This window comes from Pollicipes pollicipes, unplaced genomic scaffold (genome assembly GCF_011947565.3).
Source record: "Pollicipes pollicipes isolate AB1234 unplaced genomic scaffold, Ppol_2.1 Scaffold_5044;HRSCAF=5957_pilon_pilon_pilon, whole genome shotgun sequence".
NCBI lineage: Eukaryota > Metazoa > Arthropoda > Thecostraca > Pollicipedomorpha > Pollicipedidae > Pollicipes > Pollicipes pollicipes.
The window spans coordinates 1-21,522 of record NW_023596607.1 but is presented as its reverse complement, the minus strand read 5'-3'; the positions used below and the strand labels follow the sequence as shown (position 1 = coordinate 21,522).

Here is a 21,522-nt window from a genome sequence, read left to right as displayed (position 1 = left end):
GTCGGACTTTTGTTTTCGGGCCTCACAAGTCCAGTCACACGGGGTTCCAGTGCCGAAACCTGGTGATATATCGCTTCCCCCATCCTTAAAGGAAGTGTTCCACATTTGTAGAGGGTTGAACTGAGATAGCCATCTTGTAGATTACACGGCGCAGTTCACAGCCCTGCCCTTTTCAAGACCTAAGCCCCCCCCCCCCCTCCCTCCTGAGTTCCTGAGCTGCACGCCCGCGAAGATGTACAGACTTTTTGGGAAAAAACTGTGTCAAGTTCATCCAGGCTTCCATGATGCCATAATAACGTCGTTAAAATCCTCATTCCATTAGCCATGCGGTGATCAACGCCAATACAGATTTAATTGTGGAATTGTTCATATCTGGAGTTTGTGAGCACGATTTTCCGTTGTAACGGTCGTCAATTGGCTCTCAATAAATGTTGTGGAAGATAGGGCGACGTAATTAAACAATAACGTATAAATGATTATTTCCATTTAAAAAGCATGCCAATAAGGAAGTCAATTTTCGCGCGAGACGCGTAGGGAGGCGCACCATCCTGCTACAGCCTGCATGTGGGCATTATCAACACACTGTCGCTAGAACTTCTCACAGAACCTATTGAAGTTAGCGCGTGGTTGTGCGTAGTGATCGTTTTGGCCTTACCCGGACGGTCCTGGAAGCAGAACCCGATCGTAGGACCGCCGAACGCGCACCATACAGAGACTTTGGGCGCGGTCATAGGCGTTTTGCGATCAGAGGTGTTTTGCGCTCAGAGGTGGCTGCTGGTCCCAGCGGCGGTGGCTGTGGCGATTAGGGTTATATGCGAGAGAGATAGGATGATGCGATGGCATATTTTGTCCGGAGGAAAGCCTCGCGTTCATTGCTTTTGCTTCGTGTTCATCCAGAACACGATGCATTGTGCCGGTCGGCAGTAGTAAAATCTCCCAGGAATTTTCTTTCACGTACCTTCGTTGTCTTCGACGTCTCTGACATACGCCTCGGGCTGCTCAGGCTAACGTACAAAAAAAACTCGCTGAAACTGCACTTGGTGCCAGTTTGTATGTGTTCGTCGGTTTGGCTCGACAAGAGTGACCGAGAAAATGTTTCAAGTGCTGTGCTTCACAGGTGTCACCCTTGATGTTCTGTTCACTAAATCGTCATGACGTGCACACTGGCATGTGTCATAGGTTTGTGTGTGCTGATGCGGTGGAATCGATGTGCAACGCTCTGTGAGAGCCCACCCAGTCAGTACTGGTGTACCAGTGCCCACCCAGCACTCACCCAGCTCACAATATCGCATGCTGTGAGGCGTCCACGTTGTTGAGGCTGTGGACTCGCGGAGTCCTTTTCGGCTAGTCCATGCACAACGTGGAGCTCACGGTCCACTGCCTCTCCTCAGAGGTGACGTATCGGCTGAGCACGGCGCGTCCAATGATCCGGCAGCTGCTGCTACAGTACCTGCTGCCCTGGCTGTACAACATGGAGCTGGTCGACCCCAACATACAGCAAATGAGTCCGCTGGCCAAGTTTCAGGTGAGTGGGCGGCGCCTGTCTGGCAGGCCAAACGCCCGCTGCCTGCAAAACGCGGCTCACTGCCGGCGCTGAAAATGGCTACAGACTTGACTAGCAGGGACGTACCCCAGTGGTAATGGCTTCTCCTATCGGGGCTGATGGCCCGTTACATACTGGCACCGCAAGCTTCACTTTACACGTCACAATAGCTTAACCATTATGCCGTAGAATATAGTGAGTTATGATAAACATGTATATATGGATTGAAGGCAATCATACAGAATTAAGGCGTATGCTGTGGGAACGCTGAGGCTGCATCATGCAACAGACCTGAAGAAGGTTCGGAACAGCTAACTTTGCCGAAGAAAAGCTTGACCAATTTACCTTTTGCAGCGTGATGAAACAGGCTATTTTTTGACGAAATCCCGTTAAAAGAATCATCAAGCGTGAAAGAAAAGACTCCTTGATGTCTCGAAAAGGTTTTCCCGTATACTCTCAGAGTGGATGTGCCCACTAAATACCTTTGAGTTGCCATCTCTGAAGAGACGTTTCACGTCGCAGCCCGGCGTCGCCGACGGCGCCATGAAGTTCTCGTTACAGTATGCTGCATTCAGTTCAAGACCACTGAAATTTTAGGTGCAGATTAGGTCAGATCACTCATCCAGACGGTTTTGTGCCAGGGCATGTAGAATGCCCACTTCTACGAATATGGCTTGTGCTATCAATGGGTTTGAGGCCCGTTAATCACGTCCTTTTCGATTCATCAACCCAATAGTGTCACCCCCTGGCATGACAAGAACATTTTGAAACCTCCACAGGTCAATGATGTTGCTTTCGCACGCTTAAGGATATCTTAGATGACATCAGGTCCGCGATCCGAATTTTTGGCCTGAGTTTTGGCAACATGCACTTCTGCAGAATAATGGTTCTGATTTATCCTTTCTAGAGCCGAATGTTAAGCTCCGCACCATAGGTGGAACTCTTCCAAAACAATTGTTCGGGTCCTCAGGTCTAGCTTAAGTCAGTGCGTTCTACATTCCACATACCGCTGGCGGGCCCACGTTACGGGCGCTTACTATTGGGAGGGTTGCTAACCCTGCAGATACGTGAAAATGCTACACCCGGCATCCACGTGTTGTGTTTGGCCCAGTTATCGCGGAACATTGATCTGAGTTTACCTGCAGCTCCGACATTGGCTGTATGCCCTAAGCTCTTTATCTGTCCGTTTTACTCTTGTGTTGTTTTTTTCCCTAATAATGTCACTTTCTCACCAGCACGTTACATTTTAACAGAAAAGACCGCATGCGTCATTGACACGGTGCCTACATATGTTTTCATATGTGCTTTTTTGCAGCATTTTTGTTGTAGGTTGATCATCCCGCTTTGATCCGATCTTGTCAACCTTTTCTTGGTCAGTAACATATGTGTGATAACTTCAAAAAATTATCATGCTTTAGCAGTTTCGGAGTGAGTAGTTACCTGTTGACTACTTGTTTTGAGAAGTTACCTGTTGAAATACGCTTTATATACAACCAGTCAGAGCATTGATGAGTTATCGAAATCGGGCAAATATTTCTTCGAGTTATTGTATGAGACGGAGCCGGGTCTCATAACGCGAAGTCAACGTGTGAAACCATAAAACGGTGTAGCGTTTGACTGAAGCGTGCGAATACATGAACTAAGTGATGAGTAACCTTGGAAATGAGTAATGCTTGGAGGCGAGCGGTGTAAGAATGGCCAGCTTTTGGTATAAGATTGAATGTTTTTAGACCTTCGCAACTGATGTCAATATAAAGTAAGTAAAGCAATGCTTGAGGGCTGTGGAATCTCACAAAACCACTAACAAAACAGCCGTTGTCGGGTAAAACCTGGATTGTGCCAGTTTACTATGGATAGCACGTCTAAAAGGACGAATGGGTGTTATTTTGTCACAGCGTTCGTGTGCTTGTGTTGGGTAGTTACCTATTGGAATATGCTTTATATACAATGTCAATACATTTCAAAGGTCGTCATGCTCAACGTACCATGCCCCCCCCCCCTCCCCAACTACTTATTGAGTTTTCGGGCTTCTAGCTATGTTCAAGCCATATTAATTTTGTCTGGTTTCAGGGCCGACCGAACGACGAACTATCTCAAAAGAATGTTTTAAATCAGAAAATTGTTTTATGTATCTTTGTCCGTGAAAAATAAGCCCGTCGTGCTCTTCATCGTGGTCCATTGGCGACAAAAATTGCGCCTATGTTTGCGTCTGCTAGTTCCATTAAACTGAACAATTGCTGCACACCAAAGCGCTTTTCATGCCGGTAAAATGTTAACGTTATTTTTCTTCTTAGCAAAGCTCGGTGCTTATGGATTGTATTTATCTTATGTAGTTGCTAAATAGATGATTTAAGGCATTCATACTACCCCAATATTCTAAGGCGCTAAAAAAGGTGCAGAAACATGTACCACATCCAGGCCTGATATTATCCTTTAATTTTGGTGAGTTTTAGGGGTTAACGGAAGACGCAAAATGTCTGTGAGCAGTCTCCTTTTCTATCAGACATATTCTGCCAGTGCTATAAATGTATTTTGACCGTTAAATGTCTGATCGCTCGTGAAGACCCTGAGATTCGACACCCAGGACTGTTGTCTGACTGGGGACTGAATCGGAAACAGCGCTAACCCGGCATACGGTGGGAATCCACTTCAAGCGTGGCGCGACGGGCGGGGCATAGAGCGGGCGGAAGGGCGCCGAGGCACGCACCAGTCCGGCTCCTTCCCGTAACAAAACGCAAGGTCCCGTGAGCAGTATAACAGCCAAGTATGGCACCCGCTGGCCCGAGGTGGCGAACGGTCAGCGTCACTTCAAGAACCTCTAATTATTCGTGAAAATGAACTCGGGGAACCCGAAACTGTCCTTTGAACAGACGGGCTGTGGCCCAGGGGACCGGCACTGCGACCCAGGGGACCGAATGTGGCCCAGGGCTCCCAAACGATAGCTCAAGGGACCGAAATTGCTTCCCAGGGGACCGAATGTGGCCCAGGGAACTCAAACGGTAGCTCAGGTGACTGGAACTGTGGCCCAGGGGGCCGAATGTGGCCCAGGGCACCCAAACGGTAGCTCAGGGGACCGAAACTGTGGCACAGGGGACCGAAACCACCGAAACCACACTGGCATCGGTTATATAATCTAGCAAATACTGTGGAGTTTAGTAGTTCCGCGCAAGTGGAACTGGAGTCCGGTTGGTGGCGGTGACTTCCAGAGGATCCATTGCAGTGGCGGTGTCTGGGAGCGAAGTCCTGAATATTCTTAATGAACTGGTACCATCGAAAAGGCTAATTATCATTGTTCTTGTGATATGTCCTCGCGTTGTGTTTTACGTTATAATTAACTTGCGTGCTCAATAAATGAACTCGCCATGTTCTAAAATAACTTAACTGCTCTTACTATTAAAACTCGACAAATTCTTCACTTCATCTCTCCGAGACTGCTTTATTTCCTTCTTAAAGAAATACTTCGTTGCGCAGGCAATGCTCGTGCACAACATACAACAGATCCTCCTTAGCATCTCCCCCCGACCCTGGATGGCCCCTCTCGTCATTCGGAACATCACTTCTACATCCCCCATGAGAACATCACTCCTCCATTTCCATGCGGATGATTTTGGTGACTGGTCTCTTGAATAGTCCCCTTGACGTCTTCACATCAACCACTCTGATCTTGTGGTCTGGCCATGTGGTCTTGGATGCGTCTTCTCGACTCGCGCCATCGGCCAAGTTCCTCGCGGCACGTTGGGATCAATAAGCAGGACCACTTTTCCTTCTCGCAGGTTCCTTCTGACTTCAGTCCATTTCTGTCGCGCTTGCAGAGTCAGCAGGTATTCACGTACCCAGCGACGCCAGAACTCTGTGCTAAGCTGGTGCAACGTCTCCAGCGCTGTCGGAGGCTGCAACCATCTGTGCTCACTAAAGGTGTCATCTCAACTCTTGATGGACCCGTGATGAAGTATCCCGGCGTCAGCGGCGGCAGGTCGCTTGGATTAGACGAGACGGCTGTCAGTGGGCGGGTGTTGAGCAGTCCTTCAGCTCTGCAGAACGCTGTGTTCAGCTCCTCATTGGTGAGATCCGCTCGTTCCAAAGTCTTCACCAGCGCTTTCTTGGCCACCTTGACCAACGCTTCACTCACTCCATTGAAATGGGGTGCGCTAGGAGGATTGAAGATCGACTTCGTCCGGTATTTCGAGAGCCCTCTTTGAATCGTATCGCTGTTCAGCTCCTGAACTGCTCTCTTCAGTTCTTTAGCGGCCCTCACAAAGTTTCTCCCGTTGTCGAATCTGATCTCGACTGGTCGACCTCTGCGCGAGATGAACCGCATCAGAGCGCGTATGAAGTTGGCGGTGTCCAGTGAGAAGCCATCTTCAGATGCGCAGCCTTGGTTTGTAGGCAGACAAAGATGCATAGGTAACGCTTTTGTCGCGTCTTCCCCCGTCCCTGCTTTGTCCAGGATGGTCCGGCGTGGTCATCAGCACATCTGTCGAAGGCTCGGAAAGACGGACGCACCATCGCATTTGTCATCTGCGCCATTTCTTGTGTTTCTGGCTTCCTGTGCAACTTCTGACACGTAACGCACCTGCGTACGCAATACTTTATCATCTCTCCCGCTGCAGGAATCCAAAACCTCGTTCTCATCTCAGCTAAGGTGTGCTCTACGCCCAGTCCATGTTCAGCTTCTCCATGAACATGCTGGATAACCAGCCTGCTGATGGCGTGCCTTTTCGGCAGAAACATCGGGTGTTTGACTTCAAAACTCAGCTCTGATCGCTGCAGTCGGCCGCCGACTCGGATGGTCCCATCTTCCTCCAAGAATGGGCTGAGCTGTTTCACAGTACTCCAGCGGCATGTTCTCTGCGGTCGTGCGCCCGACATCTTCACTTGTTGAAGCTGCCCTATTTCATCTCGGAACGCATCCTTCTGTGCTTGTTGAACCCAGAACTTCTCATCTTCTTTTAGTTCCCCTGGGTTCAGTTCTCTGTCCGGTGGAGAGGTGCTCGTTTGAGAGATCTTCTCGTGTAGAACTCTGATGAATCTCTGTACACGGGCTGTAACTCTCAAAAGTGTAGTCCAGCTTGAGAAATTTGCCGGGTTTAGCCGCCAGTTGGGACCCGACGGAGCTTGTACAGCAAACACATTTTCTGCTGGTCCTTCTTGATCTCGGACTGGTCGAACTCTTCTGTGGCGAATTCTTTCCCCCGTGGCCATCTGTTTTCGTCTCTCAGCAGAAACTTTGGTTCATGGCACCACAGCTGACTCTCCGAAAAATCCTTTAAAGTCAAGCCCCTGGTGGGTGCGTCCGCCAGGTTGTCTGACGCTGGCACGTGCTGTCACTGCTCGAGTGTTGTCAGCTCACGAATTTCCGATACCCTGTGAGCGACAACGGCTGAAAACGGCGGACTTCGTTTCGAATCCAGCATAGCACGTCCATCGAGTCAGGCCAAAATTGCACGTCTTCAATTTTCTTTCCCATTGCCGTGCACAGCGTCTTCACAAGTCTCAATCCCAGCAGTGCGCCCATCAGCTCCGGTCTTCGGATTGTCTGCTTCTTCGCTCGCGGCGCCACTCTCGCGCGTGCCAGTGCGAGCTGAGAGGATCGTTCGCCGCCACTTTCTGACATGACGTAGATGGCTGCGCCATATGCTTGTTCTGACGCGTCACAGAACACGTGAATCTCCTGAAGGGTGACTTCTGAGAAGGGATGAATGCAGCGCGGCACTGAGAGACTGCTGAGCTGCTGCAGGTCGGCAAACCACTCAGACCACTTCAGCTGCTGGCCGCCCGGCAGTATGCCATCCCAGTCTACTACGCTGATCCATATCTGCTGAAACAGCATCTTCGCTCGAATGGTGAGTGGCACGAACAGACCTATTGGGTCGAACACAGAGGCCATCGCCCTCAGGCACGTCCTTTTGGTCAAATTTTCTGACAGGATTCCTCGTTTTGACGTGGCTATGGAGAGGCGGTTTTCATCTGTTGTCCAAACTATTCCAAGAGTCTCCGTCGGCACCAAGCCCTGATCTTCAAAGAAGTGGCGCGAGCTGATAGCTCTATCCTCGACGGGGATCGCTTTCAGCACTTTCGCATTGTTTGACATCCACTTCTTGATCTTCATCCCACCACCTTCGAGAGTACTGCTGACCTGCTCCCTAGCTTCGATGACCTGTTCTGTCCTGAACGATTGAATGCCGTCATTCATGTAGAGGTGCTTCAGCAGCACATCCGAACCCAATGGATACTTTTCTGCATGTTTTCGAGCGTTGTCAATCAGCACGAACTGTGCGACGAATGGAGCAGCCGCGTTCCCAAACAGCCAACGGTGTGCTTCGTATACTGTGGGCTCCTTGTCCTTAATATTTCGCCACAGCACTCGGTGATATTTTCTGTCATCTGACGCGAGCTTAACTTGTAGAAACATCTCGCAGACGTCGCCGATTAGCGCGATGCGGTGCAGCTGAAAGCCGAGCAGATTCTCGACGAGATCGGTGTAAAGAGACGGTCCAGGGAGAACTTGCGAATTCAGGCTCACTTCTCGATACTTAGCGGCTGCACCGTACACGATCCGGATTTTTGTTGACGCCTTCTCCTCTCAGATGACGGGAAAATGTGGCAGAAACCACTCCTTCTCGCCGATTTTTGTCCTTTCGGTGGCGGACACTTTTGACATATAGCCCTTCTTCACGTACTCTTCAAGAATCTCACCGTACTTGGCCGGCAGCCCGCCACCGAGTCGCTTCAGAGATTGCTCCAACCGCACAATACACTGCATTGCGGCGCTGTAGTTGCTCATCAGCTGTGGCTCTCCGTTTCTCCACGGGACCGCCGCCTGGTACCGATGACCGTTGTACGAGTGACTCCGATACCTTTTTTAGCGCCCCCTGCTCTTCACGTGGCATGAGGCTTCATTCTGACTCTCTGCTTTGAATGACCTCTAAATCGGTCATTAACTTGCTCGCTTCTATTTCGTCTCGACATGTTTTTCTTGCGATGTGAGCGAGGCTATCTAACGAGATAGAATCGTCCGGTCCGAAAAAGTAGCAACATCGAGCTTGCGTGAGAATAGAGGTAGTTTGGAAGCAAAGCCTGCATGACGTCGAGTATACCATATTTGATGACGTCAGTGGCACGGAGGCCTCTCAGTTAGCCAGCTGACTGCTACACAACCCATGAGTTTGAATAGTATGTTTCGGTGGCGTGCGGCTGGCGATTCCCCGTTGGACTAAGAAGAAATTATCCGTCATTTCGCTATTCGCACACATTTCTGGAATGAACAGTGAGTCCTGAAACAGTTTAGCATGATCAGAATGTACGATTTTTGCATGCATGATGATATAACACGGATTATATGTCGTGCGGCGTCTGTGGTGTATTGCATTCCATGACCAGGCCTGTTCAAGCCGGCTTGCCGTTAGATAGCCTGAGTCTTGTCTGTGCTTTTTGTGCCTGGTGGCAGAGTTGAACAGCTAAACTTGCATAATTTGCTCTGCCTGTAGGTATGATCATATGAGCATTTGCAATATTGATTTGTAATAGCTCCCACTATTCTTATCACAGTGATGTGAGTACAGTAAGGTGAGTACAGTAAAACCCTATGATATTAGCCTTACGATGCTACAGTCAAGTGTTTTTTTTTTTTACTTCAGGGCTTGTACACATGCATAATAAAATATGCACAGAACGAGCATTTTAAATGCTACCAATCGTTCAAGACAAACTGCACAGATCTCTCGTACGAGGCGTAGTCATTGCAACTGATCGCGACCCACTGATATGAAGCGCCAAGCAACTGCGATACGCGATGCGCTACAAACGCCGCGCGACGTTTAACCCCTAGTTATGTACACCCCACGAAAGAAAATAAAATTCTGATGAGGTTAAACTGTTCCGAAATTCAGTCTCCCTTCCAGAATTGTGTTTGCATGACAAAACCGTGGACCATTCATTCAGATTGCAACCGGGAAGCGCCAGCCGCACGCCACCAAAACATACTCACCACTGAAACTAATGGGTGGAGTAGCAGTCAGCTGGCTAACTGAAGGGCTTCCGTGTCACTGACGTCATCAAATATGGTATACTTGACGTCATGCAGGCTTTGCTTCCAAACTACCTCTGTTCTCACGCAAGCTCGATGTTGCCACTTTTTGATAGTGTTAAACGATACGGATGACACCCCTTGTATGTGAGTCCTCATTGTGTTTGACACGTGAGCCATGTCCTTTCTCATCTTCAGGTCAGAGGATTCAGACCCGCCGTGTTTCTCTTCGATAGAGCCAAACCAAAAGCCCAGGGGTCAAAATTGCTACTGGGTCATAGGCAGCGCCGTTCACGGTGCTAAGCGGCACAAATAGCTGAGTTGTCTCCGCACACAGATCGATGAGGATGTCGACACTGCTTTTCTTCATATTTGGAAATGGTACGGTCTTCATATGCGGCCACCGTTTCTTCACCGCGTTCCAATTAGTACGCACTGGTGCACCATCGAGACTGTATCACGTGAACATTCACTGACGCTTCGTAGCTGCTGTGGAGACTTGACAACTTCACGATGCCCGTCTTCATGGTGACATCTTCTGTGCCGATGACAGTACCCAGCTGTAACACTTGTTCTTCTCCATCGAATTTTAGCTCATTCGCGACAGTCTTCGTTATGAATGAGGCATCTGAGCAGGGATCAAGCGCGCGTTAAGCACAGCCGAATGATGTCCATATTGTACCACCACAGGCGCAGTCTGGAAGGCTATTTCCACATGTCACTTTCGGTTCTGAGGTCGACGTGTTGTAGCTTGTGCTGGGATTATTGAAGTTTCTCGGTGCATCGCTGAAATTGATCCCATCATCCTCACGTGCCTGTCGAGATGGGCAAAACTCTTTTACTTCAGTGACATTTTGCCATTGCGCAGACTGGTCCTCACTCAGCATACGATGCGGCTGCTGGTGCCGCTCCTGCTGCTGCGCGTGCAGCAGAGTGTGATGGCTTCCGCCACATCCATCAGCCGCACATCTTGGGAGTGACCTGCACGTGACGCCACGGTGCTTCCCGCTGAGGCATCTGAAACAGATTCTTTCTGATTTACAAAATCCGTATCTTCTCGATACATCCCAGCTTGAAACTCCGCGCAGTCACGCAGCAGGTGACGCGCTTGACACACACAGCAGCTTGGTTGCGTCTGATTTGCATCACGTGACTTGCTGATCTTATTCGTGACATACGCTCTTCTTGCTCTGTTTTTCTATCTCGTTGCTTCTGGTTCGTCTTCTGATTTGGTCATCTCCTTTTCTCTTTTTTCAAGCCGAGCTTCTTCACCTAGCCACTCAGCAAAGGTTTCGAAGCTGTCTTCACGGCCTAACCTGTCTTCACGGTTCCTAACCATCTTTGATAGTTTTTGATACATGAATGGTGAAGTTTTTCGGCCACCAGAATGTAATAAGCCGACACATCAGACAGGTCGCTAACTGAACCGATCTCCTTCAATGAGGTGATGAGACAGGCCACGCGATCGTCGAACTGTTCCAGGCGCTTCGTGTCTCCTTCAGCGATGTTCGAGAAATGTCGGATTTCGTTGAGTTCATGATGGATTCGTCTCGTTTTTCCACCATACTTTTCTTCCAGCTGTTCTCTAGTTTTTCTATAGCCTGTCTCGGATGGTCTGTAGCCTTCTACGAGCTTCAGTGCTTCATCGGCTAAGCTGTTTTTCAGGTATAACATTTTGAACTTCGGGTCTATCTCAGTGTCTCCAATGAATGCGTCGAAAACAGCTTCCCAATCCTCGAATTTGGCTGCATTTCCCTCGAACACTGGCAGCTCCGGTTGTCTATATTCATTGCACTGTACTGACACTTTATTTCTCGTCTTTTCTGTGGCATTACTGTCTTGTTTCTTTGCTACCATCACCATCAGGTCGTCACAGGCGTCGGTAAATTGGTACGTTTCTTCCATACATATCGCAGCTTCTTTATCAGACTGTAAGATGTCACAAATGTTTTCACTAATTTCCTTTATGGTCTTCAGTTGGTCCTTAAGCTGCTGACACTTGTGTTCAATGCAGCTAGCTTCTTCATCTTCAGAAGGGAGCTCTTCGATCTCTTTAGCTTAACAGCCCGAGCTTTGTACGCATTCCGTCTTCTCTTTAGCTTCGGTTCTTTCATCCTCGATCCGGGTGCCGTGTACCAGATGTTATTGTGATATGTCCTCGCGTTGTGTTTTACGTTATAATTAGCTTAAGTGCTTAATAAATGAACTCATCGTGTTCTAAAATAACTTAACTGCGCTTACTATTAACACACGACAAATTCTTCACTTCATCTCTCCAAGACTGCTTTATTTCCTTCTTTAAAAACACCGTCGTGCGGGCAACGCTCGTGCACATCATACAACAGATCCTCCTTAATCATCAGTGAGGGATAACTGCAATAACCGCAGAAAATGCTGACAAATTGGGATTGCTTCTGGGAAGCTTTGTATTTATGGGTGTTGGTTGAGGGGTTTCCCTAATTAAGTTGTGTTAGTGAATTGGAACGAAGTATCGATGAGAAATATTTGAGCTTGTTTCTTAGGGTACTGCGAGAAATGTCCTTTCGGCAGCTGAATCGGTCATGTTGCTAAAGTTGCGTCCTGTAATCCGACTATTTCGTCACTGTCTGCGTCGCGAATTTCCAGCCGTCCATCTCGGTAGGGGCGCTCGTCGTCGTGAGTCCAACGGCGTGGTGTCGGACCACTCCACCGCTGATTAAACGTGGCGGCCAGCGGCCGGCGGTGCCCATTGTCCCCGGACACGGCCGACCAGTGCGTGGCCACACAGCTCCCAGCCGGCTCGTCGGGCGGGCTGGGCGGCACGGTCCGCGGCCGCCGGCCGGTCGGACAGGCGCCGGCGGCCGGATTGGATGGCCGACGGGCACCGGCCACTGCCGCCCGGGCCGCGGCGGGGTCATCGGGGCTCGGCCCGGCCGGCCTCAGCCGTCTGCTGGTCGGCGGTATGGGCGGAGGCCGCTCCGACCCCGATGTCTGCTCCCCTTTAGTCTCGGCGACAGGTGGTTTCAGGTCTGGCCCGGACGTCTTCTTCTCTTCAGTGTGGGTGACAGGTAGTTTCAGGTCTGACCAGGACTTCTGCTCCTCTCTGGCATCGGCGACAGGTGGTTTCAGGTCTGGCTCGGACGTCTGCTCCTCCAGTATTGGCGGCAGGTGGTTTCAGGTTTGACCCGAACGTGTGCTCCTATTGAATATGGGCGGCTGGTGGTTTCAAGTCGACCCGGACGTCTGCTCCTCTCCAGTATGGGCGGCTGGTGGTTTCAGTCCTGACCCGGACGTCTGCTCCTCTCCAGTATGGGCGGCAGGTGGTTTCAGTCCTGACCCGGACGTCTGCTCCTCTCCAGTATGGGCGGCAGGTGGTTTCAGTCCTGACCCGGACGTCTGCTCCTCTCCAGTATGGGCGGCTGGTGGTTTTAGGTCTGACCCGGACGTCTGCTTTTTCAGCGTGGGCGGCAGGTGTTTACTAGTGACGTTAGTTGATATTACGCAGGTGATATTAGTCGGTGTCATTGAATGTCCACATTTTAACTCGGCAGTAATGTTTGCCACGGGTAAGAAAAACCGCTTAATTGTTTTTTCCGCAGTTGAAGCACGGTCCATCTCGAGCGTTCCAGTGTAACAAATACGCAACTTTAGCCTTACGCCACTGTTCAGTTTAAGATAAATTTCTTTGGGTGGTATGGTGAAGAATCTGAAGCATGTTTGATGTTTGTCGTGAAAATCAATCCCGATACATGTGTACACTATTGCCACATGTCCAATACATGACGCATGCAGTTTCCAGGTCATCAGGAGCTGCCTCTGTGCTGGCGCTGCGCCAAATGATATTTATACTCACAGTGCTTGGGATCAATGTTTTTTAAAAGATCGTAGATTTCCATTTCGGACCTTACATCTTATACACATGCCCTACATCTTGGCTCTATATCTTGTACACGACTAGTAAAGATGAAGCCTTGCAGAAAACCTAGTGGATTGGTCTCAAAGATGTATCGTGATTGGTAGAAGGTTTTATCAATAACAGGCCGCACTACGCATGGTAAACCGTCAGTTTTCCCTGCAATCAACCTGTGTTTTCTTTAGACGTGTCAATGGTTCGAGTCTTGTCGCGTAGCAATATAAAGCTTACACAGGCGTGTTTTCTGTTTGATTCTGAGTACAATCGTACCTGCGCGGATGTGTTACCTATTTTATTTTGAGCACACTGTGATGTAGTTTTGTCCATTTTGAGCACGCAGTTGTGATGTAAGAGTCCTCATGTGACCCGCCGGGTACAAGCCGTGGATTCCTCGGTTGTCTCCCGCTGCCCACGCCAGCCGAGGATCGCCGCGCATTGTTTTCTAAAAAGATGCCGCTACTGGAACAAACAAACATGCTAGGTACAAAGCTTTGGTGTCAGAACACGCGCAATGCACTCCCTAGAGAACACTGAAAATTTGGACGTGATTATACGACAGGCCGGAGCGGTGTTCTCAGAAAACCTGTGGGAGGGGTTCGCTTGCCCCCCCCCCCCCCCCCATCAAGGCGAGGTTTAAGCTGGGCATAGAATACCACGTCATACAACACCACGGCAAAGGACGTCTCAATACACGTCCGACGACAGACTGCCGGTCTTCTCCCACCTCCTGGCTGTCTTGATGAAAGTGGCGCCGCAGTAAAACAAACAGGCAATCGAGAGGCAACCCGTCAACGGTATCACCGCATGAGGCCAGATAGCGTTAGGTTGAAATGTAGGCAGCTCCGTGTTAATCGGGGCCGACTATCCGAATGAGGCCAGCCAGCGTTAGATTGAAATGTAGGCCACTCCGTGTTAATCAGGACCTACTATCCGAATGAAGCCAGCCAGCGTTAGATTGAAAGGTAGTCAACTCCGTGTTGACCGGGCCCGACTATCCGAATGAGGCCAGCCAGCGTTAGATTGAAAGGTAGTCAACTCCGTGTTGACCGGGCCCGACTATCCGAATGAGGCCAGCCAGCGTTAGATTGAAAGGTAGTCAACTCCGTGTTGACCGGGCCCGACTATTCGAATGAGGCCAGCCAGCGTTGGATTGAAAGGTAGTCAACTCCGTGTTGACGGGGCCCGACTATCGAAATGAGGCCAGCCAGCGTTATATTGAAAGGTAGTCAACTCCGTGTTGACCGGGCCCGACTATCGGAATGAGGCCAGCCAGCGTTATATTGAAAGGTAGTCAACTCCGTGTTGACCGGGCCCGACTATTCGAATGAGGCCAGCCAGCGTTAGATTGAAATGTAGGCAACTCTGTATTGATTGGTTCCAGCTGTTCGTATGTCTTCCTCTGTGCGACTGGCAGCTGATGACGTTCCACTGAGGTCTGATGTCGATGTCGATGTATGGCGCGGCAGATGTCAGCAACCGTGCCTCAAATCAAAACGTCCAATCTTTACATGTCATTTTATAGGGAGCTTTTGCCGGCAATTGCATTGGAGCTGAACGTTGTCAGTCGAGAAGAGCTGGGGCGCCAGTTCCTGTGCGCCTCTGAAGCATAGACGACGCCGTTGAGCTCAGGGTGTCAGGTTACTCCCGAAAGTTCGGAAATTAAACGTTGCCTACATGTCGACGGGAATGAAATGAATATAAAGTAGAAATTTTATTTCTTATATATATATATATAGAAATAAAAATAAGCTAATAAAATCTGCTTTTCTCTGCTGGCGAGCGTGGTGCTGCTTGCTCAAAACTCGTTAGAGGCAGCTTGCTTGATCGAATAGGGGTGTGTTGCAGGGCTCTGAGGACACCCGGGTGCCGACGTTTTGAATCGGCCCCCTGGGGTCAATTGGAGGCCGAGCTGTAGTTTGCATGGCTCCCCCGCCGCCCCTCCAAGTGTAACGTATCGCTCGGGCAGCGCTTGGATTGTGAACTGTACCACTGACGGCGTGGAGATGTTTAATGGTTTAAAAACAACTCAGAGAAGACGATAGGGCCTGACGTGCCATGACATGTAAGCATGCACCAAGACATGCTTTAGCACGTGATGGATGCATCTGACCCGAGAGTGGTGAGGCTGGCGTGTGCGATCGTCGTGAGCTGTCCTGGACGGTGTTTTTGACCAATGCTGTCATTGTTCCCCGCACTTGCGCACTGTGGTGGTTGCGTGTTCCGTCTTCTGCCTTAGTTTCTTACCCTGCCACCTATCTTACCCTCTTACTTGTATGCAGCGGTCTGTGCCATCTTAGAACCGACGGGAAGGGAAAGCTCTCTTGCTGTCTCCGGGCATGATGGCGGCGCGGGGACCAATAAAATGTTTATGATAGTTGATGCATTTCAGAACAATTTGGGTTGGCGTTTGTCATGATGTCAAGGTCATATTAAGCCATAGGTCAATTTGTCTCCAATTTGTATGCGGTCGAATCACACTACCTGTGTAGTTCTAATCTGTCAACAGCTCCACAGTTTGGTGAGCCGCAGTGCTTTGTTTGACTCATAATATGCTGCTGTCGTTTGACCTGATCAGCCATTTCTCGAGCCGGTGTTAAAAGGTCACCCGCCGAGGGAAAACGGCACTAGCAAGCTTATAAAGGCATACAATTGTCACATCACGCAACTGCAAAGAGTTTTTCTTTGCCAAAAGCTAGAAGTGAGAGTGTACTTAGGTCGGTTACCTATAATGACAATCGATTGCCTTTCTGAGATCAGGTAGTAACAGGGTTATGTGACACACGGCCAGCGCATGCCACAGTCAGTGGCATTTTTATGTGACATGGCTTGGCTGAACCGCTTGTGGATCAGTTACGTGACGCGGTGTAGTTTTGGAGTACCGTTGACATACGTTATACGACATACGACATACAGTCTGAGATACGTTACTGAAAGCGTCAGTGCAGCACGAGCCCGCCCGCACCATTTCTTTAATGCGACCCAGGTGGCGGATGTCCGCCCCGCCCCCTCCCTTTCAGTCGAAGGTCATATTTCCGACTGTCGTGTGACGCATCCGCGCTCTGTCGTGCCGGTGGAGTCGGGCGTCGAGTGTAGGCGGTGGGCGGCTGTGTGGTCGGCCAGCCGGCCGCCGCGTCGGCCTGCCGTGCGTGGCCCGTCCGGCCTGAGCTGTCCGCGCCGGGATGGCGGCGCGACAGCCGGCTGGTAGCGGGCGCCGTCGCCAGCCGGCGGCTCCGGCCGGACCAGACGGCACCTGACACGGGGCGCTGTCTCGGACCGGCCGCGGCCGGCCGACCGTGTCAGCGCCGCCGCTGTCCTGGCGGCGTCGGTGTCGGCGGCCCTAGTTGGCCGACGTGGCGCCGGCCAGTTTGGTGAATGGCTTCTGTGAATGGCCACGCGGGACCCGGCGGTCCGTAGTAATGCGCCGTCGCCTGTGCTATTGTGTGCCGCCGCACCCCCGGGGGGGGGGGGGGGGGGACCGCTCGCCGGTTGACACATGCAATTTCAACGCTCACGACTCTCGAGCGGCGCTGTTGCAGTCCGTTCTAAGCGAAAGCCTGCGGTTGGCAGCGATTGATTCGGTTACAGACTGCCCGCATGATGAGGGCCGCACGTGTTCCGCATTCCTCGAGATGTTCCACGTTCCCAGACGGCTGGAATCTGAATGGGTTGTGTGCTAACGCCGTCGCGCGGTTCGTTGCAGTACTTCTGCCAGAACGAGCCGCTAAGCGCGGGTCAACAGCGGCGCGAAGGCTGGGGCTCGGCTGAAGCCACCGAGATGGTGCTCAACAACCTGCTGTACATCACGGCCAAGGTGAGACGACCGCCTCCTTCAGCCATTATGTGCCACAGGCTCCTGGTAATGACTCGGCCTGCAGGCTGATCGCGGGCTTCTGCAGACGAATCGTGGAGGGTACTGTGTGTGGGCGGGCTGAAGATGGCAGGGTAGCTCCACCACCTGCCGCGGCGCACGATGTACACACGATGTTATGGTGAAGTGCGAAAGATATGGCAGAGAGCACTAAGTTCGGAGTCGAATCCGAGAGACACAATCGCTCCCAACGTGCGCGCAAACAAGACCACAGAGTAACGTTACCACCTGTCGCGGCGCACGATGTACACACGACTTTGTGGTGCCATGGTGACACTAATGCAATGTTCGAATCGAGTCTTGTGCGAGGTGCGTCGAGCGATATTGATTCTGCGAGCAAAAATTGACGCATCTAGAGCAGAACTGTAACTTTTCGGAGGTGGAATGGTGATTGTGACTGAAACCGGTAAAGCTAGGGTAATCCGACAATTAGCTGTCATTTAGCATTGTTGCTGGGTTCGATCATTAAGTTACGACGTGATGCGCTGTTTTTTGGAATTGTATTTCCCTACTGGCCTGCTGAGTATCAATCCATTGAAAGGCAGTTACTCGACAGCACACAACTCAAGACAATTACAGAAATGGAGCAAATGAAACATGGTGACGAATCTCGAGCAGAATGGAACGGACATGAAATGTGAGCTGCTTATGTCTTTGAGCTGCCACTTTTTGTGGTAATGACAACTTCCGTCTCGTGCACTTTATTAAAAACCCGCCTATCTTCGCGTGGAAGTTTTGTATTGCAGCCTTAAGACTCATGGTTCTCGCCTCAAGCATGCGCCATTTTATCCCAAGCTTACATAGCATCGCACTCTGCGTTTCCTCTGCGTCTGAGCGTCGCAAAGGTCAGGCAGGTAACTATAGCAGATGCGCAGCAAGCTAATTAGGAGCGATGCGGCAGGCCGGGCGAGCTGCGCTTGACCTGGAATACAATTTTCAACTTGAGCGGCCTCGCCGGACCGGGGCGCTTTCTTGGAGCGAATATGCTTGCAGCCAGTGACTGCAGGCTCATGCAGTTTTCAAAAACGTGGAGCGAAATTTTGTTAAAGTTGTGCTGCATAAGTTGCTAGGCATTGATGTGTAAGCTGTTTGATGGGGCGGGCTATTCCTGCAGCACTGCAAGATCACCAGGAGTCTACCTTCTCATTTTAAGTATCTTGGGAAAAGTAACATTGCTATTTACGAAAAATCTGAACAACAAAGGTCGAATCATGTCCACATGTTGGTAACCCAGTGTCACAGCGAAACAAAATGTTCAATCTCTAGCGACGGGAAAAACGGCCAGTTCTATTCGCAAAAATGCGGGTCGTAGAGTGCAGACCATCACGCTGTGTCGCGTGCAAATCAAACTAACCAGGCAGATATACCGACTCCAGGTCCCTGGCGCACCTCAGCACTGTCTGGCCTACGGCTGTGCAAGTAACCGACCAGATAGCGACCATTGTCACCTCTTTCTAAACTGATCTCACATCCAAGATGTTGTGGCCTACATGAAGAGATATTGAGCCATCAAAATGTCACTGGTGCCAAGCTCTGTAATCATTTTTTATCACATATTTTTTATTTGATGTTCCATCATTTTTCGTTTTCAGTACTCTGGTGACAAATACCTAGATCGGAAAACACTTCAAGTTCCTTGCTTTGATCGACTAAAATTACCAACGCCCGATAACTGGATGTCTGCCTGCTAACTTTTTACGAACGGTAGTCTTGGCAACCCATTGCTCCAAACCGATTGGGTATTGGTTGCCAAGGATGTTCGTCCTCATCGTATCATTTTTGACATCATCTGTATATTAACAACTGACATCTTTCACATGCCTTATGCTCCTCTCGTCCCCCCGCTGCAGGCGTCGCACTGATTGTAAATATGACTGTCATTAGTCGAAGATGCTCGTAAAATTGGCTTGAGATAGAAACATGCCTACCTCAAATCTGGTAGTCAAGAACAACATAAGAAACAACGGCGTGTCATACCATAAGCCGACAGCGAATGTGCTTCAACTGCAAGCGTTAAATTACAGTGGCATTAGTTGGCTCATGTATATTCAGTCCAAGTTATGAGATGCCGGTGAACATTCCGCGGCGGGCGAACCGTTCAGACGGCGGCAAAATGCCAAGCAAATCGCGCAGCTCGCAGATAGCATGAACTTTATTACATGGTAAGACTGAAACCAATGAATCTTTGTTAGAACCCGCGTTTCACGAATTTTTACTGGAAAACGACCATATGCGAAGGACACCAAATATCGCCGCAAAGAGCTTTTGATGTCGTGCGCTGTCGAATATGAACCAAGAATATCAGGTTTTGATGCGTGATGGAAATCAGTTGGTCGTAAGATGTCCGTTATTGACCGGTGCGACGCACTCGTGTAAACACACAGTCGTAATGTAGTCCACGCCAAGGTTTGATGCTCACGACAAGGTCAGCCCTCATGGCACTGATTTGTATTTGCCGTTGTTGTTTTTAAAAAAAAACACTGCAACTTCATCGATGTTGTTGACCCGCAACCAGGCCTGGTCAGACCGACAGTCGTTCCGATGTAGACGGTGCGATTTGTGAACGAGCGCCAGAACGGTACATAGTCCGTTACACGCGTCTGCCAGAGTGTCATGAAAGACGGGCTTCCAGTAAATTGGTTCGGCCCATTTGTATACATTCCCGGAGGCGTGTGACCTCCATAACTATCCTTCATCTCAAATCATCATCATCGTCGTCATCGAATGAATGTGCCGGGTTTTGCGGTTTTGACCGAAGCCGAGATGGACTTGGATGTTTGCTGGAATGTTGTTAAAAGGTACGCACTCATGGTAGGTTTCTTAAGCAAACTGATCCCTAAATATTAAGAGCGTGTTTGGTGCAGCAGTGTTTCATGTAAGGCAAGCATGTACTTGGGATGATTCTATATGGAAATTAGTGGCGCATGCACACCGTGCCGCTCCTCCGGCTGTGCCTCAACAATCGTCGTCGGGGAACTGATCACTGTGGTCAGTGCCCTTCTCGCCGACGCCACCGAGCCGCGGAGGACGTCCGGCTAACGCTGAGCTTCCGGTGAAAGAGGCAGCCGGCGCCGAGCCTCGACTTGACAGCGGCGCCCCACCCGCAGATCGGGGATGATCACCCGAAGAGATGGAGGACCTCTGGGCGGCGCTCTGCTCGTGCTGGCCCAACAACCTCAAGATCATCCTGCGAGCCTTTCATTGTGGGTGGGAAGTGGCAGCCCACCCAACTGCTGCTGCCTTACGTGAGCCCGCCGGCTCCAGACCCGCCGCTGCAGACCGTCCGAATCTGGGCAGCTCCCCGAGCTAGCAGGCGCACCATGCGTTGGTGCCGTGAGGGCGCCGTTGTGCCGCCCGCCCGACCGCCCCCACCAGTCTCGGTGTCGGGCATCCCATGTCCTCCTGACGCCGGGTCGATGCCCGTATTGAACGCTCACACGCAACGTTGCCGGTCTCACCTCTGGTAGTTACCGTGCGCGACTGGCGTGCTTGGCGGTGACGCGTACCCAAGTCCGCCCCCCCCCCCCTCCCCTGCCCGGCCCGCCGTGACTCGATGCTGTCCCGCACTGTCGCCAGGGTCAGCGGGTGGCCGTGTACATGGCGCGCGCTCGGCCCGACCAGCTGGTGGAGGAGCTGATGGCCGAGCTGCAGACGGTCGAGTCGATGAACTGCACCATCGAGCGCACCGAGACGCCGCCCTTCTTCCGGCTCACATCGCTACGCAAGACTTCCAACCACTCGGGTACGTTAACCACCGCCGGCTAGGCACGCGCGTAAAGGCATGGGCAGCCACTCGGGTACGTCAACCACCGCGGCTAGGCACACGCGTACGGTCATGGGCAGCCACTCGGGTACGTCACCACCGCCGGCTAGCCACGAGCGTACAGGCATGGCCAGCCGCTCTGATACTTGCAAATACTGCCAGCCACTCTGGTACGTGCAACCACTGTCAGCCAGCCGGATGCACACAGACATGGCCAGCCACTGGGGTGCTTGCAACCACTGCCAGCCCACACGGGTGCCCACAACTGTGGCCAACCACTAGAGTACGTTCAACTACGATGGTTGACAGAATGTGCAATGTATTACCAGCTCGAGTGTATACAGCCGAGGCCAAACAGCTGGGTACGCACGCACAGCCACCAACAGCCCCGGGGAGCGTACAACTTTGGAAGCGATTGGCAATCGCTCTG

At 50.9% G+C, this 21,522-nt stretch overlaps 1 protein-coding gene across 1 annotated transcript in view; it reads left to right on the top strand.

Moving 5' to 3' along the window:
- The window catches only part of LOC119101937 (protein furry-like), a gene marked incomplete at both ends in the record, with an annotated part of 29,404 nt that extends 8,333 nt beyond the window's left edge, over window positions 1–21,071 (top strand). The window contains 4 exons of the mRNA XM_037225332.1: window positions 1,392–1,525; window positions 17,162–17,272; window positions 20,437–20,574; window positions 20,906–21,071. Of these exons, the coding sequence (XP_037081227.1) occupies window positions 1,392–1,525; window positions 17,162–17,272; window positions 20,437–20,574; window positions 20,906–21,071 (549 nt within the window). The remainder of the gene's footprint in view (window positions 1–1,391; window positions 1,526–17,161; window positions 17,273–20,436; window positions 20,575–20,905) is intronic.
- Between the last annotated feature and the right edge of the window lie 451 nt (window positions 21,072–21,522).